The 17,774-nt window shown below is 39.3% G+C and overlaps 1 protein-coding gene across 1 annotated transcript in view; it reads left to right on the plus strand.

Moving 5' to 3' along the window:
• Positions 1 to 2,952: 2,952 nt before the first annotated feature.
• DOCK2 (dedicator of cytokinesis 2) overlaps positions 2,953 to 17,774 on the plus strand; it is a 154,243-nt gene continuing 139,421 nt past the window's right edge. Inside the window, exons 1-7 of the mRNA XM_030283811.4 lie at positions 2,953 to 3,157; positions 9,290 to 9,373; positions 11,832 to 11,872; positions 13,529 to 13,584; positions 13,729 to 13,825; positions 14,887 to 15,035; positions 16,701 to 16,836. Of these exons, the coding sequence (XP_030139671.4) occupies positions 3,121 to 3,157; positions 9,290 to 9,373; positions 11,832 to 11,872; positions 13,529 to 13,584; positions 13,729 to 13,825; positions 14,887 to 15,035; positions 16,701 to 16,836 (600 nt within the window). The 5' untranslated portion in view covers positions 2,953 to 3,120. The remainder of the gene's footprint in view (positions 3,158 to 9,289; positions 9,374 to 11,831; positions 11,873 to 13,528; positions 13,585 to 13,728; positions 13,826 to 14,886; positions 15,036 to 16,700; positions 16,837 to 17,774) is intronic.

Raw genomic sequence — 17,774 nt, forward strand, 5'->3', positions numbered from 1 at the left:
ACTGTGAGACACAAATAGCCTAGAACAACTGAGGTATGTGATTGCTCTACTTAGAGGAAAACCTTTGGTAAGCTGACATTGGATAATGTGTTTAAATGGCAGTACTGAGCTGTAGATTCTCTATTAAGACAATTAATTAATTAATTGTGTGTTGTTTTATGTTATAGTTAATGTTATGTTGAGCTACTGGGCATGTGGCATTTCTAAAGTTATTTCTAGGTTGAAACAACTAGTTAATTTACGTGACAAACAGAACTGGGATGCCATTTCAACAAACAAATGAAGCTGATTAGGATTATCTAATTAACCCCAGGGGCTGCTTTACAGTCTCTGCTGCTGGAGTCCACTTGGGAGTGTGCAGCCTTTACCATCTTATGCAGTGGGTTTGTGTTTACACATCCTCCTGCAGGAGTGCAGGTGGGGGAATGTGTCTGGGCTCCAGGCTTTGGGTGTGCTGGAACACAGTTGAGGTACTTTACATGAGAGTTCTTGCTGTATTTTCTTATTTGGTTCTGGTTTGTCTCATCAGTTGCTTTTCTGCAACTGTGCTCACAGATCTTGGCATAAAATAGAGTTAAATTGAACTTCTGTGTTCTGCTCAAATTCTTTATAATGGAAATTAGCTTAGCTAAAAAATGGGTAGTTAGCTACTCATCATCTTACAAGGTCTTGTTTTCTGGAACTGATAACAGTATCAAAGGAAGCAAGAACTGTCTCTCTTCTGCTTGTCCCCAGCCCACAAAAGGTAAGTTTTTCTTGTGAGCTTCCTCTACAGAGTTTCATCTTTCAGGGAAACAAGGAATTTTCTATTTTCCTTAAAAAACATTCTGTCCTGAAAAAGATTGAAGGAAGAAATGGTGAGCTATGTGAGGGTGATGACTCTGCCTGCTGTTTTCTGTGGAATATCAATGTGGAAGTAACAGCACAAATAAACCAACTTGGAATAAAAACCTCCATGGACAAAGGGTGTAACTATTGCCCACCTTAATTCCTTAGAACTGAGCTGGGGTTTGTTCTCTACTGTAAGAACAGGATTTTTGGGGTTACTGTGTGTGCTTTGCTCTGACATTTCCTTCTGGCAACTAAAGAAGGATTTGGTTCCCCCATCCATTCATTAGGAGTTAGAGGCAGGAATTTTTCAGAGCCAGCCAGACAGGGTGGGAGCTGTGTGAGATGAAGTGGCAGAGGGGATGCAAAAACATCAGCATGAAAATCTGCCAGGAGGAAGCTCCAGCAGCTGTGCAGGGCTGAGAGCTGGAGAGGGGAAGGGGATGGCAGTGGGAGGCAGCAATTCCTGTGGGAGTTTTGGCCCTCGAGTTGGCTTTTGGGTGAGTCCAGAGGGTACAAGAGGGGATGTGAGCTCTGTCCCTTTCTTGTGCTGTGCTCTGCAGAACCACATCAGGCCATCAGAGAAGTGTTGCAAATTGGATACCAGTTTGTAGGTGAAATTTCTCTATTTTAGATCATTTACTTTCGGAAGAAAATAGTATTAGCTAGGTGTATTAGACATCCATGGAGAAGCAGGTTTGTAAATGAGTCCTAGAAAGAAGCAGTTTTTTCTTCTGGGCTGTTGCTTTACAGGGGAGCACAATAAGGAAGAGCAAGGTAGAACAAGAAAATAAAAACAAGGCAACCTTTAGGCCAAGTAGTGAATGGGAAGAGGGGATTTGCTGCAACAGGGACTGGGAGGGGTGAGGAAGATAATTACCACTGGTTAGGAAGTTACTGCTCAAAACCCAGAGTAAATTGAAAGATTAAATAGTTCAGTCTCAAAATCTGTTTCCAGGGTCAGAAAAGATTAAGAACTTTTAGATTAAGCTTGTTTTCTGAAAATGGAAATAATGGGAGCTGCTGGGAATTTAGCCCACTTTAGTAAAGATAACATGACTTTCAATGTTATTTTAGGGGAGAGAAAAGAGCTAAATTGTTTTCTAAGCTAGTATGGTTAAGATTAGACCAATTCAAGGAAATCTGTGGCAAAGGTTAAAGTGATTTTCCTGCAAAAATATATATCAGAAGTCCACATACAAGGAGAGAGGCTGGCAGTCTGTGCTCCACATGATTGCTAGTTAAAATCAAGAAATAAAATGTCATGTGTTATCAAAACCAGAGGAGATTGTTATCAAAAATCAGGAGATGGATGTAGCACAGCAGTGTTAAACAGTTTGGATAAACAATGATTGCTAAGCTGCAGTGGAATATCCAGAGGACAGGACTGTCAGCTGCATCTGTTGTACTAAGCAGAAGATCAAACAAACAGTAAATCTTGCAAGGATTTCTTTGAGGTTTTTTAAGTCTAAACTATGAGTAAAGCACCGACTTTGTGCTTTGAGGTGACATACTGCCTTTGATTCAGTATCTTGTCCTTAATCCACGTTCCAAAAGACTTGGCTTGGTCCTTTGCACATCCAAGATGTCCTCACCCAGGCTGGCTCCCCAGCAGCTGTGTGCAAGCACAGGCTGGAAATACACTAAAAATTACTTCTGGAAGTTTTGTACTGACAATAAGTCTTTAAGAAAGTACTGCTTTGTTTAGAGAAGAGAGAGAGTCTCCTGCTTCTTCCTCCAAACATAAAATGATAGACATTTAAAAGAATGGGTGTGTTTTGAAATGTGGCTTTGTCTTCACTTCTTTTTGGAGAGGTGACATCAAAAGCACAAATCCAAGTTTGAGGGCAGATTAGAAGAGCAGAGTTTTTAAGACGTAGCATCCTCTGAAGTCAAACCTTTCCAGCCTGGTGCTGGTTTGGTTTCCTGCACTGACCTAAGCCATGGTCAGAGATGGTCACTGAGCCAACCTGAAGCCCAGGAGTGGTGCCACACAGTCCTGGTGTGGGTTTGGTCCTTTTGTGCTTCTGTGTTCACAACTGACACGGTGCAAAAGAAACACCCAGGCTGGGATTCCCCTCCCCCACGACACAGGCACGGTATCTCGAGTTGAGAAAAGAGGAAGGAAGCTCGGAGAGGCAGCAGATTTCACAGAGCCCTTGCACCGCCTGCTCGTCCCGGGGCTGGGGAGCCACGGCGCTTCCGGGGCCTGCCTTGGTCACCCCCCAGCTCGGCACCCCAGAGCCTGTGCTCCTCGGTGGGCATCCCTGCGAGCCGCTCCCTTCACGTGCCATGGCAAGATGGCACAGGACAGACAAGAGTGGCGTGGGTAAGTAGCTCAGGGAGCTGCCATTTGTCTTTCTGTCTTCTGAGCAGGATGTGGGCAGGTGTTTTCTCTGCTGTGATGGGTTAACACCATCCACTCCGCCAGCGGGGGTCAACTGAAAAGATTAAATTTGTACAAAGTTTAGATCTTCCAAACAGAACAGCGTGAAGTACACTAGAGTCAGCTTTCCCACTTTGATAGCAATGCAGCTTCTCCCACTTGGTGTGGTAGAAGCAGACTGAATAAATAATGTGTTGTATAATGTGCAGTGGCCAGAAGTTATGGGGAACAAATGGAGGGGAAGGGGAATCCTACTGTTGCTTCTGCAAGATTGTCACTTATGGTCAGTGCTACAGAAAAAAATCTGTGTCTGAGTTGGTAAGTTGTACTTTTTGGAAGGAAAGTAATCTTTAAACAAATAACGTTAACTTGTACAAAGGACAGAATTGCTGTTTTAAAAGAGCCTTAAACAAGTAGGAATCAAAGCTAAAGCACTTGAAAGATGTGTGCTACTACTTAGTTATTTACCTTCTAAATGCTTCTAAAAGATTTTTTTTTTATTTTAAGTAGGCCATAGTTTTTTGTGATACGCATTAAAAACCCAACTGGCTTCATGGAATAAAATTTAACACCAAGAAATTAACAAGAGGAGAATAACATGTTATTCAAGACCCATGTCCACCAGTAGCAGAACTGCAAAATGGAAGTAGCCTGTTCTGGTGGCAGTTTACATTAAAAAAAAAAAGTGTCAATATTTTCTGTTTCAATTTTACAAATAGTAGAAAGCACATAATTTTTGCACTTGTAGTAGCCTCTATGGTATTTGAAAGGCACAGCAAACCTCACACAGTAAAAAAAAGATGCCTTGTAAAATGCAATCTTTCAAAAACTAATGGCGGTCCAGCAATGTTTGTTTTAATGTCCAAAACTTTACAATTTACTCTAGAGTGGGTCACTGGGAAGAACTGACACTACAAACCTGCTGCTATTTCCTTTCCCCTCTGCTTGCTCCCTCTGTGACAGTTTGATGTGAGACAATCTGGGCACACGGTGTCCTGCAGTGTGCTGAGAGTGCTCCTGCTTGCTGGCCCCAAGTCCGTGTCCTGGGTTAAAGAAAGGTTTTCCATTAGGCACCCTACAAGGCTCCTTATATTTGCATGTAAACATCACAGTTGTAGTGGTGTCTGTGGTTTAGTGTGTCACAAAGCAAAATAAACAGCAATCAAATGGACTTCCCAACAATATTAGAATAGCAAAGTAAGTGGGCATACCTGTGGCTTATGGTAGGTTTTCTTCAGTAAGAGAATTCTCTGTTTTTGCACAATTGCATAGAATTTAATGCAATTCAACAACCTTTAGCTTATACCCAGAAGTTCCTTTTCTTAGCCAAACTCTTGGCTCACAGTTTATTTTGTTCTATCTTGGAAACGAAATGTATTGCATTATATACGTTATTGAGAAAAAAATGGGAGACTCTTGCACCCAGAATAACTAAACCAATCAAACAAGCATGTACCACTATCACTGGCTCTCCTGCCCCAGAAATTAAATAAATTTATATTCTTAAAAATTGTCAGGAAAATGGTGTAGTTGCCAAATTTCGAGTAAATGAAACTCACGGAATAGTGAGGCCTGATCAAGGGCTATTGACAACTACAGTCACAAATGAAGAGGTTTTTGAATTTACAGTCTTGTAAACATACCTCCTGTGTCTGAAGGAAATAAGAAAAATGGGCAAACTGAGTCTTCTGAGTCATAAATTCTATGAAAGTTGATGAGCTTTTGGAATAATACACAGTGGAACCTTTTTGAAAATATAGGGCTATTTTGTTTTCTGTGTTTTTGAAAATCTTTGGGTTTGAGTCTCTGATTACAAACCTCACAATAAATTTTCAAGTCTCTTATTAGGAGCATGCCTGATGCCTTCAGTTTCTGCTGATGAGCAGAGTTTCAGTTTGAGAATACTGGGCCCATCACGCTTTGGATGAGCAGAGTACACTGCAGGGTGGATCTGGAAGATCTCACCATCTCTTGGTTATGGTGAATTGCAGTCTGTTGTGCCTACTTTTGTGTTTTATTTAACTAACAATGGACTAGTCCAGGTAGCAGGTACTCAGCTTTTTACTAGGAAAATACAGTCCTGATTTTACACATGAAAATTGTTTTTAGTCAAATTGTTTTTAGTCTTGCAACATTCCCAGCATAAATTTGTGTTATTCCTGTGGACAGAACAGGATAGAATAGTCATGGCAGGCTGGTGGCTTTGGGTGGCAGTTTCCTGATGGAAAGTCTTTGCCATCTGCTCAGACTTTGAGCAAAGTTACAAACTGGTGAAATGATGGCATTCTAACCCCAAATTTACATTGGCATTCTAAAGTCAAGAATCAGATTTACTTCTTTTCTACTGAATCAGAAAATGAATGTTTGTCCTTTTTAAGCAAAATTATGGGGAGGAGTGGATGACTTCTTTGAAGGTATAGAAAAGCACACGCTCAGCCTGAGTACACAGAGCTGAGACTGGCTTGTCTGATTTTATCTGCTGAAATCCTTGGAAATTATTCTACATCTCTGAAATCTGAATAGACTGAGCAGAGCAGAGCTCTGTTCAGGGCAGTTTTCCTTCATGAAATGCACCCTCTGAACCCAACAGCTGTTCCAGCTCCTTGGGAAGCAGAAAAAAACTGGGGAAATAATATTTTTATCCATGGTCCTTCATGAAAAGGAAAAAATCAAGCTAAATACCCTGTTCTTCATTAAGAGCTCTAAGAAAAATGGCTGTGCTACAATTTTATCTGAGAAGGTAAAGAGTCAGAGACAATATCTTTATATGACTGGTTTGGTATGTTAGAGTTTCCTGGTTCTTGATATCCATTCTGGTTTTATCATGTTTAAGAAGGAAAATAAGTAGCTCAGGCCAGAAAGGCAAGTCTCAAAATGAAACCATGTAATGCTTGTATTTATATAGAGATCAGGACAGGGACTGCATGTGGAGGAAGACAGGCAGCAAAGGCACGTAAGATTATTGAGATACTAAATGGCTTCAGTGTTGCAGGCTGTGGGATTTTCCTCGCTTACTATTCCCATCTTGCAGCAGCTTACAGGTTAATCATGTAAATGGCAAGAGTATGGGGCTTTAACAGTGAGGAAATTCAGCTTACTGAGGAAGGGGTTCTGTTACCTGGGATATTGTGACTCTTCTAGAGCGTTTTTGTGTGTGAAAACTCCCTAAGGAGGTCCACAGTATGAGGGGCTTTTTTGGGGGTGTTTTTTTTTTATTTTTTGGGGTGTTTTTTTTTTTTGTTTTTTGTTTGTTTTTTTTTTTTTTTTCTGCTGGCCATTTTCTAATTTGAGGAGGACATGCAATTTGTATTAGGGCAGGGAGTTTCTGGGCATTCTCTGTGCCTTCCTGGCAGAATCCTGCAGCATCTGTGTGCAGATCCACTGCTGCTGGGGACACCTCGGCCTGGGGCTGGGGTGGGCAGCTGCCATCCAAATCTCTCTCTAACCTTATTGCCATGACTTCAGCAGCTCCTGAGGTCACTAATTGCTGTTAGGATTTGGAGTGGATGCTGGAGCCCTCAAGCAGGTCCCTTCTGTGCCTGAAGGATGCTGGCTCATTTTGTATTTATGGCTGGGATGCAAGATGCCAGGGAGAGGAGTGGTAGGAGAGGTCTTCAGAGTGATTTGAAAGGGCTTGCATTTCTACTCACGGAACAGTTTACTTTTAAAAAAGCCAACAACATGTTGTGAGTATCCCACCAAAAAAACTTGAATTCCTTCTGCAGTTTTCATACACTGATTTTGAAGAGAATAATGAGTTAAATGTGCTTGTGCACACAACAACCCTGAGGATCTTGTAAGAGGGTGGAGGAAAGGGAACCCTGCTGTGGCTGGTGGGCTCTGAGGTGACACTCACAAATACATTTCCCAGTTTGTAAGGGAAATGACATCACTTACACCTGACAGAAAACATAATAACTGGATATAACAGTCACATTTTTGTTCACAGTTAATAATTAAAAGAAAAGCAGGTATGATGATCAAGCTGTCTGGTGCTGTAGATAGGACCTGTGGATGTAGTTGCTGATGTTGGATTATTTTTTTAGATTTTTTTGCAAAGTGGTTTGGGATGTGGTTTGGTAGATAGGTCTGTATCTCAAAACTTTGTACAGGGATTTTTTTAAACTCATCCTACCAATCCAAGTTCTACAGTAAAATATCTCTAGTTCAGTTTCCACTTACTCATTTAGAAATATCTAAGCTGATACAGCCACTTCCTTTGCCAGTTTGTTACTGCACCTTTCAATACATTCAGTGCTATTAATGAAGTTTTAAAAGAGCAAAACTGATATGCAGTGTAAATATATGACTCAGTCATTTGCATCTATATTTTGAGACAGCTACAACTAAGTAGGGTAGTGCATATTTTGGAACTTGAAATATTTACTGGTCAACAGTAATATTGATGTCCATGGACTTTTCAGGGAGATAGGATAGGAGCATGGGAATGTCCTCACATCCCCCACCTCCCAAACACTCCAGGGAAATGCATCTTGAAATGTCATTACAACTTTTCAGGATTGTTTTCCACCCTCCACTTGTGGAAGAGACCAGTCAGAAAAGAATCACACATGTACTATACCACGCAAACTCAATTTTGTGTTGGGCTAAGGCAGTTCTGAGGAAATGTTTTCAGTATTCTTTTGAATAAATGGCTGAATCTGAGCAGCAGTCTCACTTCAAAGTTATATTTCTTTTACTGCTCCCCATATGTTGAATGACTCAAGCCTTGCTCTCCCCCCTCAGGAGAAGGAGCTGCTGAGAACCTCTTTATGCCAACAAAACAAGAATTTATTCTTGGTTCAGTAAGCCTCCTCAGTCTGAAATTCCTTCTAATTTCTGTTCCAGAAATATAACAAATAAAATGATGGCAAAAGAAACAAGACACATAATTTATTGAATACTTGTAAAGTGAAGAGGATGAATCTATTTAGCTCTACACTCCTACTTCAGGCATTTTCCTGGAAGGCAATTAATTTTGAGGCTTTAATAATTCAAGTAAAATAAGAATCATATTGAAATAAAATGTAACATTATACATGTTGGACTAGCAAAGGTGAATATTCTGCTTTAGAATTTGGAGAGGGGAGCAAAAGGAATGCAGGGAGATGCTGGAGGTAAACTCTGCCTTCTAGATCAGCTTTCCCTCATCCAAAATCCTTCAGGTTTGGATTCTGGGTGGGGGCACTGCCAGCAGCCAGGGCAGAGCTCTGCTGCCCAACCCCTTTCCTGCACACCTGGGCTCACCTGCACAGCTGTTCCCACCTGCACAGCTCAGCTGCAGTTTCAACTCTTTGTATTTTAGTCACACAATGATGTCTTCTGCTGTAATGCTGTTGTAGAATTTTTTCACCAAGCCAGTGAGGGAAAAAGCTTACAGAGGCATGGTTACCATAGGAGCCCACATCCTGTAACCCTGGAACATAACTGAAGAGCTCATTTACTTGAGTTCTATCTGAAGTGCTTTAACCACATGTAGATAAGTTTCTGATTAGAACACTTTCAAAATCTACTGCTCCTGTGTTCAGAGTCATACAGAGAATACAGAAAATTATGAACCTTGGTTCTGTTTCCATATGAAACACAATTTCATGTTAAATTAAAGCATTTAAACCCAGGAAAAAATTCAGCAAATTCCGTTTTCACAGGCATCTCTGTGACCTTTCATACCACTAGAAATAAATTTTTATAAACTTAAATCCTTGGCCCAGTAGATAAACAATTCCCCAGCACTGTGACTATTTATCAAAGGCCTGCATCTAAACAGGACTCCAAAATCCTGTGCAGAGCAGTGCTGATCAATAGCTGGTGTCCCCATGCTTGCTGAGTTTTCTGGGGGGTTCTTTTCTTTGTTTTTTGCTTTCAGCACTGGCCCTTTCACCACTTTTCCATTCTCACGAGAAAAAAGATAATTTAATGCTGAGAAATGGAGCCTCTTGATAGAATTATAGCTCTGTTTGTCTAGCCTGGTGTATTGATCCCAGTATCCAAACCTCAATAACCACATGTGGATTTCAGTTTCACTGTGCTGTGAGCTGTATTGAAAAACATTGTTTTCAACCTTTAAATTTCCAGCTATATACAATTTCAAAGGCACAGGGATACCACAGCTATCTCTACAGATTGGTGATGTGGTCCATATCCTGGAATCCTGTGAAGGTAAGTCACATTTTCCATTTCTTTGTGAATAACAAAATCCTTTCACCTCACAGCAGTTCCCTTTATTACATCAGTAGCTTTCTAATACCTTTTTTTTTTTTTTTTTGTGGTGGTGGTATATTTTGAGGAAGAACCTAATCTTTTCTTAAGAGCCAAAATTAGACATATTACAATACATGTGGGTTTTTTTGGGATGCCTTTACCAAATGAGGAAGTCATCAAGGTGAATGCAGAATTCGTGAAGTTTGTGCCTGTGAAGTTTTGTATACCTCAGGGAAGTTGCATTAAATTTGATTTCAGATTTAAAGGAGTACACTTTTAGCCTCTAAACTAAATTCTTGTTGCTAGGAGATATTGAGCAGCCTCATCAGCCTGTTGTATAATGGGGAAACCCAGTGAAAGAAATCTGAGTGTCAGGATGATAGAAACATTTCTGAAAGCCATCCAAAATATTGCACATGTTAAGCAGCAGAAGTCCAAGTCAAGTTGTGCATGATGGACAGACAATACCTTCCCAATCCCAACGATTCTCTGTAAATCTGACAGAGCTGCTGATGTTCCCATTACTATAAAGCAAGGAGAGTAGAGTTATTATTACTAACTCAGCAGTTAGGTACCTGCAAATGGCATTGCAAGAGTGATTTATTTCCTATTTGACCAGGTCAAGAGTTTTTAAAAAAATTACAAATTGCTTACAGATTTGAAAAATATATTGTAAAATTATCTTCTTCAACCCACTTCTGCTGATAGAAAATGTTCTTACTAACTGCAGTTATGTTAAAGAGAGGCCAATGGCTGCACGGCACGGTGGCACAGCCAGCTCAGTGCTGAGACACCCGGAGTGTTGTGGGCACAAGGCTGCAAAGACTTTGAGGCTGCTTGAGCCCAGCCTGTTCCACCACACAGGTTGTTTTGTCCGGAAACAACAAAGGATTTGAGGGAGGAGCACCTGAAAAACCATCTTTACAATGTACTAGAGCACATAAACATAAATGTTCCTCTTCTGTTTGTAAGAATAATTCAATATCTTTAAGCATCAGTGAAAACATTGATGCCACTCAGAAGTCAACAGAGTCACAGTGATTTGTCCTCTCCTAAAAAATGTAATTCTTTAAGCCTCTATTCTAAATATTTTGGCTAAGAACAAAACACACACACAAACCAGGAACCTCCTCATCCCTGTGCTGTCTGTTAGTTGCAGAAATAGCATTTCAGGCTTTGGATTCCTGGGGTCCATTTGTTGTCAGCTCAGCCTAGTGACTGGAGTGCGCATCTTACAGGGTTATTTTTTATCTAAAAGTTTTTTCTGAATCCCCTGCCCTTGATATGCTCTGTCATGCCTTGCTTAATGAAATATGTTTGTCAATGAAGAAGTGGAATCCTTCTCAGTGTGGGTGTGAAGTTCATTTTTTATCAGATATCTTCAATATATGCTCCCAGCTGCAGCTGGCGGGTAACCAACGGTGACAGGATTCTCCCTGTGCTCCTTTTCTGTCCTGTTTTAGCTGGTTTTGCATGCACAGAATTTATGCACAGAACACATATGTGCTGTCACAGCAAATGGGATGAAAACAATTTTACGCACTTGGTTGTAAATTGAGACTATGTGCAAATAATTCCATTTCAGCAGTAAGAAGGAATTTTATTGTTGATAAAACACTGAGGGGAAAAATTGCACTGCAGAACAGCCTAACAAAAATCTGTCCTGAGTCTTTCTTTGCGGTCAGCAATCATCCTGTGACTTTCAGCATTGCCTTTCTGACTGTGCTGTTTGGCATTTGGGATTTATTCTTATTACTTTATGCTTTGCTGGCATGGCTGCAATACCTGTGAGAAAAAGGGTGATAGCAAAGAGATGATATCTGCTCATGAAATTACAATTAGAACATGTCTGCTTTCGGTCATAAATTCTTTCTGTGGATGAAAAATATAGTATTCAACACAGTTAAACTTTGTTGCTGTGGAGGTGATTTTTCATGATGGGCTGTATGCACAGTGCATGTGGCCCCTGATCTGATTTAGCAAGATTGAACTCTGCTTTTTATGGTTTTTGTAGTTTATTGTGACTTAACCCTGGAATAGATGGAACAAAGCCTGAATTAATTTTTAACTTGCCACTGCTGCAGTTCTGCACTCCTGCCTTTCAGAAGGGTTTTCTAGCTACAAATGCAGCAGGAGCCCAATAACAGCCCTCAGTGTTCTTGACATTCCAATTTGAGTTTACACCAAGAAGCTGCTTATTATGGTTGTATCATGGCTACCCAGGACAATGGGGGTCATGGCTAACCCAGATATTTAAGGGTGTGCACTCATCACTTTGAAAAACAAATATCTTATTCTACCTTTTTAATGTGAGCATGGGGTGTTAAATTTTGTGTCCAATTATCTGTACTTACTTTATTGTGTGTTTGTAATGCATGGATTTTTTGTGATACCAAGTGATTTTTCTTCCTTTTAGATTGGTACAGGGGTTACCTAGTGAGGTACAAAGGAGCAGAGGTAAGATCACGTTCTCCATTCCTATGAGACTGTTCTGAAGAGGTCAGAAAGGAAATGGGTTTTTGAAATTTCTGCCCAGATAGTCCTGATCTCTCTGGTCAGGTCTTTCCACTCCTTCCTTTCATGATGAGTAAAATGATCAGCATTCATCCTGGACAATGTTGGTAAATAGAAGTGAGGGCTGGGAAAAGCAGATCAATGAAGAAGAAATGACTGTGCCTTCAGGTTAACAACTGTTGAAGCCACAATTTCAATTGAATTTTGATCCAATTTTCTGCTAGATGTGCTTGTTTCTGTATTTTCCCCAAAGATTCTTTAGTTTACAAACAATATCTATGAGGCTTAAGTTCTCAAATATCTCTAATGTACAAAAATCATATTAGGTTTTTTTAAAGTCAGTATTCTTAGACTTGAAAATGGAAAGCCACAGAGGAAAAGTTTTTGCCCTGGGTATGATGAGTTAAGTAGCAAGAAAATTACTTCTTAGATCCAACTGCACTTTTCTAGAATAAAAGCATTTCTGTTTGTAACTTCTTCTTGGTATAAAATTTTCTAGGGAGTAGCAATGCAAATGTATTAAAACACTGCACCTGTGTTTTAATTACTTTGACATTTCTTTTGACTGAAAATGTTACAACCATTTTTTCTACATAACATTTATTCTACATAACATTTCTATTTTTATAGATTAAAATAGCCTAAAAATAAAAAGGGAAAATATTTACCGAAACTAATGCTTCCTTTCAACTAATTTTTAATTAATTGCTAATATTGCTAAAGGGCTTCAAGATCATCGTGCATAACATGCTTTAAGAAGTTATTAATTTAATGTATGAAGATATCACTAAATTTACCATTACTGAGAGCTTCTACTTTTACTTTGCTTCTTCATGGACTTTTTTAAACTTCAAAAGAAACTTTAAAACTTTAAAAGTTTAAGGAAAAAAAATGGAATAAACTTAAAAGAAAAAATTGTGTCAGTGATAAGACACGATTGTGTTTTGATTAAGATCCAGTGCTTAAAAGAAAATGGTTATAAAAGTTGCAATCTGATTCAGAGAAAGGCTTTGTAAAGTAGCACTTGTTATTGAATTATTGTGGTACTTGAAGTTCCATATGTGAGTTACTGAATAGAGAATCAAGGAAGGATCTAGTTAATTACCAAGGTGAGATTTGCCAGTTCAGGGGAGGATTGTCATGGCCAGAGTGACTGTCAAACATTCCTGTAGGATAACTTGAGACATTTCAGCTTTTGTAGAGCAAGGACAGTCACATTAGAACATTTTTTCTGGTGTCCATTTGTCTTCCACAGAGGTCAGTTAAAATAGATACGAGATGATGCACAGACATAATGTTTCTTTACTGAATTTAAATTGTATTATATTAAATTGTATTTAATTTAACTGTTTTCTGGGGTGGAAAATGTTGTTACTTAGGAAGAAAGATGTCTGTGCACTCTACATTTGAAGAGATATAACAAACTTCAATTATTTATCTGTCAAATAGAAATGCATCCATCTGAACAGAAAGCTAAATAACCAGGAGTTTGTTTGGGTATTACAGTTTGTCACTACAGTTTATATTCACAGCCATGATTGTCACCTGAATGTTTTTGGAGAATAAGTGTGGATTTATAATTTTTTTCTCCTTCATCAGGGAATATTTCCTAAGTCCTTCATCCACATCAAGGAAGCTGCTGCTGAAAAGAAAAGGTATTGAATTTATCTGTTTTATTACATTATTAAGCTTGTCTGCTAAAGAATGAATTTTAAGGCATTTATGTACCTCTCCCACAGTGAATATAATATACACCCATGAAACAGACACTCTGTGTGATCTTTCCTTCTCTTTCCTAGACATACAGAAAATGTCATACCTGCTGAGATTCCCCTAGTCCAAGAAGTCACCACTACTCTCTGGGAATGGGGAAGCATCTGGAAACAGCTCTATGTGGTAGGATATTTTACATGCTGTTTGTAACCTGTAAATCCTATTTATGCACACTGGGGCCTTGTTCAAATTAATGTCTCTGCCTACACTCAGGACAGGATCTGGGTGGATTAAAAAAAATTGCTTTTTCACTACTAAGATTTTCTTCAGTGGCTTTAAATGCCTGGTGACTTTAAATCCAGTCCAGCCATCAGCCTTGGACTGGATCATGTTAAGGTCTCTCCCAACCTGGATGATTCTGTGTCTCTGTAAAGGGAAAGCTGGCATTGCTGAAGAGTGGTGTAACTTCATGCCTATTGTTTCAACCTGGAGTACCCTCTGCATGATAAATACTTCATCATTTTTATTTGTAAAGTGAAAAGTTGAAAAGTTTCCAGATAGGAATACAAAAGGTAACTGGGATGCATTTGAAAAAGATTCATGGTGCTCTCGAACTGCTGGAACAGAAGTTGTTCAAGGGTTGCTGGGAGCAAGTAGCCATTAACAATTGGCAATTTCAAGAATTGTGCTGACTGTTCCAGCATCCCAGCCACTGGATTTGTCTTTATCTTTGCTAGGGCAAAGGGATCTTGAATGTGCTGTAGTTTTCTGAAACATGTCACTTTTTAGTCTTCTTGATTAAGCCAGTGATGAAAACCCTGCTTTATTTTCAGTGAATGACACTAGAACTACATTAGTCACTTCCGTGTATTCTCTCATTTATCTCTTAAATGTGTTAATACCACAATCAAGTGTTGTTTTTCCCATCAGTATCTCATAGAGAAGTTTATAGTTTTTGTAATGTTTTCTCTTGATGAGAATTTGTTAAAGAATTTTAAAACACAATTAAATAAAACAAAAATAACATAATTCCCTATCCCAATACAAAAATTCATGTTATTTCTTTATGATCACATGGGATATTCTGTCCTTAAGAATTTGTGTGATGATACATCATTATTTTGCCTACTTCTTGTTCCTGCTATCATGTAGCACTAAATATGACATGTAGCCTTTAGTTGTCAAGCCCAGTGTTTCACTTCAACTCGAAGCCTGAAACTCACTGATGTTTTTTTATCTCTCAGACAAATAAGAAAGACAGGTTCCAGCAGGTGCAGTCCATGATGTGTGACTTGATGGAGTGGCGGTCACAGCTTCTCTCTGGGACTTTGCCAAAAGATGAGCTCAAAGAACTCAAGCAGAAAGTCACATCCAAAATTGACTATGGTAACAAGTAAGTGGCCTACACTGCTTCTGGAAAGCATGATTTAGCTTAAAGCACAGCACCAAAGAGATGATGATGAAGTTTTCATGTTTACAGGTTGGAATTCAAAAGTGTGGTTCATCTAGAATCTTCCTTTTCAGACTTCTCCCTGTAACTCCTGTGCTGATAGTGGATACCTTGCTGAGGCTTTTCATAGAAGAATGCTTTTTCAAATATTGATTTGCTTCTTCATTATAAATGCATGAGCTTGTCAATTGAGAAGATTTGAGGTCAGAAAACCAGCCCAGCATCTATTTACATGTATCACCAGCGTACTTGGGGTCCAAAATTTGTCCATTTGTCAAAAACATGGCCAGTAAGTGACCCTCAAAAATGGTGCTGGCAAACTGCACTAAGTGTGCAAACAAACACATCCACACCCACACCCAACTCACTAGGGAATTTCCAGGCAGAACTCTGCTTCTGGTAATAGAAGTGAAACTACCAGGGACAGAATAGTTTCTTGACAAAGTGTCTTGTCTGGGCCTTGCTAATAAAAAGTCACTGCAACACAAGATTCTTTTTGGCAAATATTGTGGGGTTGCATGAGGTTAATGCTGTCCCACCAGCTGATAAGGCAGGGAGAGAGACAGCTTGGTAAGAAAATCTTCACAGTATTGTTTTTACAGGTATTAGAATCTGCTTATAAACTCTGTTTTGCTGTTTTAAGTGACTGTGATTGTGGCCTGAAGGCCTCTGTGCAGCTGAAAGTCTACTATTACCTGTGGCTGCACGTAAAAAATGACCACAAGGTGTCATGAAATCTTTAACTTGTTCATTGTGATCTGGATGCAAATTTGTAATAAGTTGTATTCATACAGAGCACACAATGGAATAAGCATATCTTACTGCACTGTGTGGAGCTGAATGCTCACTCAAAACTAGAGTTTACTTCGAAGTTTTCCAGGCAAAGAAGCCCAGCTGTGATTAAGACAGCATTAAAATTAACTTACTTTCAGACTTCTGTTTTGTCAGTCCTACATTCTTTCTGTATTATGAAACAGTAAAGTGCTTCATTTGGAAGAGTAGGGGGTGAAGGGGATGCTTAAAATTATTTGGATTACAAGTTGGAAAGTGTTTGTAAGCTCCTGAAAGTGTGGGCTTGAGTTGTGTGGTGAGAAGGAAACTTGCCAAACTGTGGAGAAGGAATAAAGGAGAAATGACAATGGAGGCTGAGGGGGCTGCTGTGGGAGAGGGAAAAAGAGTGGCAGGAAAAAAGGCACGATTTGTATGAGAGCAGGGCAGAAGAGAGCAGAGTTAAGTATTGGGACAGGAAGGGTGAGGGAGCAACATAAAAGCAGAAGGTAACAGGAAAACCCAGAACATCTTGATTACAAACATTGGGTGTTAAAAGATAAAAGCTGTGAAAACTGCTAGAAGCCATTGAACAGGGTGGAACTCTTATGTGAGAGGCATTTCAATGCTTTGATGGCAATTCTAAAAATTCCTAAATATTGGACAGCAGCTTAAAAAAATCATAGGTTTCATTTAAATTTTTTTCTTCATTAAATACTGTTGCATGGGTTTAAATTTTATAACTTTAAATCTTTAAGTATCTCCTTGTTTGTTACATTTCTAAGGTTTCTTTATTTGGAAGAACATAACCCTACCATTATGTCTTTTGTTTTTTCACAGAGTACTTGAGCTAGACCTGATAGTTAGAGATGAGGATGGAAATATCTTGGATCCAGATAAAACCAGTGTTATCAGCCTGTTCCATGCACATGAAGAAGCAACTAATAAAATCACTGAGAGAATTAAGGAGGAAATGGTAGGAATGACTGGCTAAACTTGATGCTTCCTTTGCTAGAATCCAAACAAAAACTTCCCTAAGGGTTAAAGGATGGAACCATAAAATTTGGTGGAAACTTTTTCCTCTGACTTAAGAGTTGATCCACAGTCTTGTCTAAGTCTCAAAATGAATTGCATTTGTGCACTGGGTTTGGGCTGTGGGCTGGGCTCAAAGCTCATTTCTGAAGCTGGTTCTAGATCTGTTCTTGAACTCTTATATTGAAATGTGTCTCCACTCCATCCCTGGTCTGACTGCACAGGGAGTAGTCACACACTTGGAGTTCAGGCTGCAAAGCAGCACTGACCATAACTTGTTTTCACAAGCACTGGTTGTTTGTTAAGTGTTGCTGCTTGCTAGTTAGTCTGATGGAGCTGAAGAATTTAAGCTCACTGAAGAGGAACTAGGGTGAATTCAGCATAATCTTCTGGACACCAGAAGTTCATGTGCCAAAGCAAAGATGACAAGTGCATAAATTACATATTTTTAAATGCAAAGCAGGTGACTACACTTCCTTGACCTTTTGCAATATTAAACCTCTGCAAGGATTTGTTAACCTCTTTAGTTCTTTTCTCTATTTATGAGAAAGTGAACTGTAAAAAACAAGTAAATCACTAAACAGAAAATAGTTGGTTCATCATGACACTTCAATAACACCCATGACAAATCACTGGAAAACACCTTGTAATTAACTGACAATATAAGGAAAATAAAACTCAGGATTCTGTCACTGTGGTGACTTATTTTAAAAATAGAGACAAACAATGGGTTTAGAAGTGTTAAGAAGCTTCTTCTTGGTGGTTAAGATGGGATGTAGGAAGAATTCAGGAGCCTATTTTTGAGTCAGTGAACCTGCTCAGCTGTGTCCTGATCTCAGCATGTTATTTGTCTCCTCTTCAAAGAGACTGACTTCATTTTGC

The sequence above is a fragment of the Taeniopygia guttata genome, chromosome 13, assembly GCF_048771995.1.
Source record: "Taeniopygia guttata chromosome 13, bTaeGut7.mat, whole genome shotgun sequence".
Classification (NCBI taxonomy): domain Eukaryota; kingdom Metazoa; phylum Chordata; class Aves; order Passeriformes; family Estrildidae; genus Taeniopygia; species Taeniopygia guttata.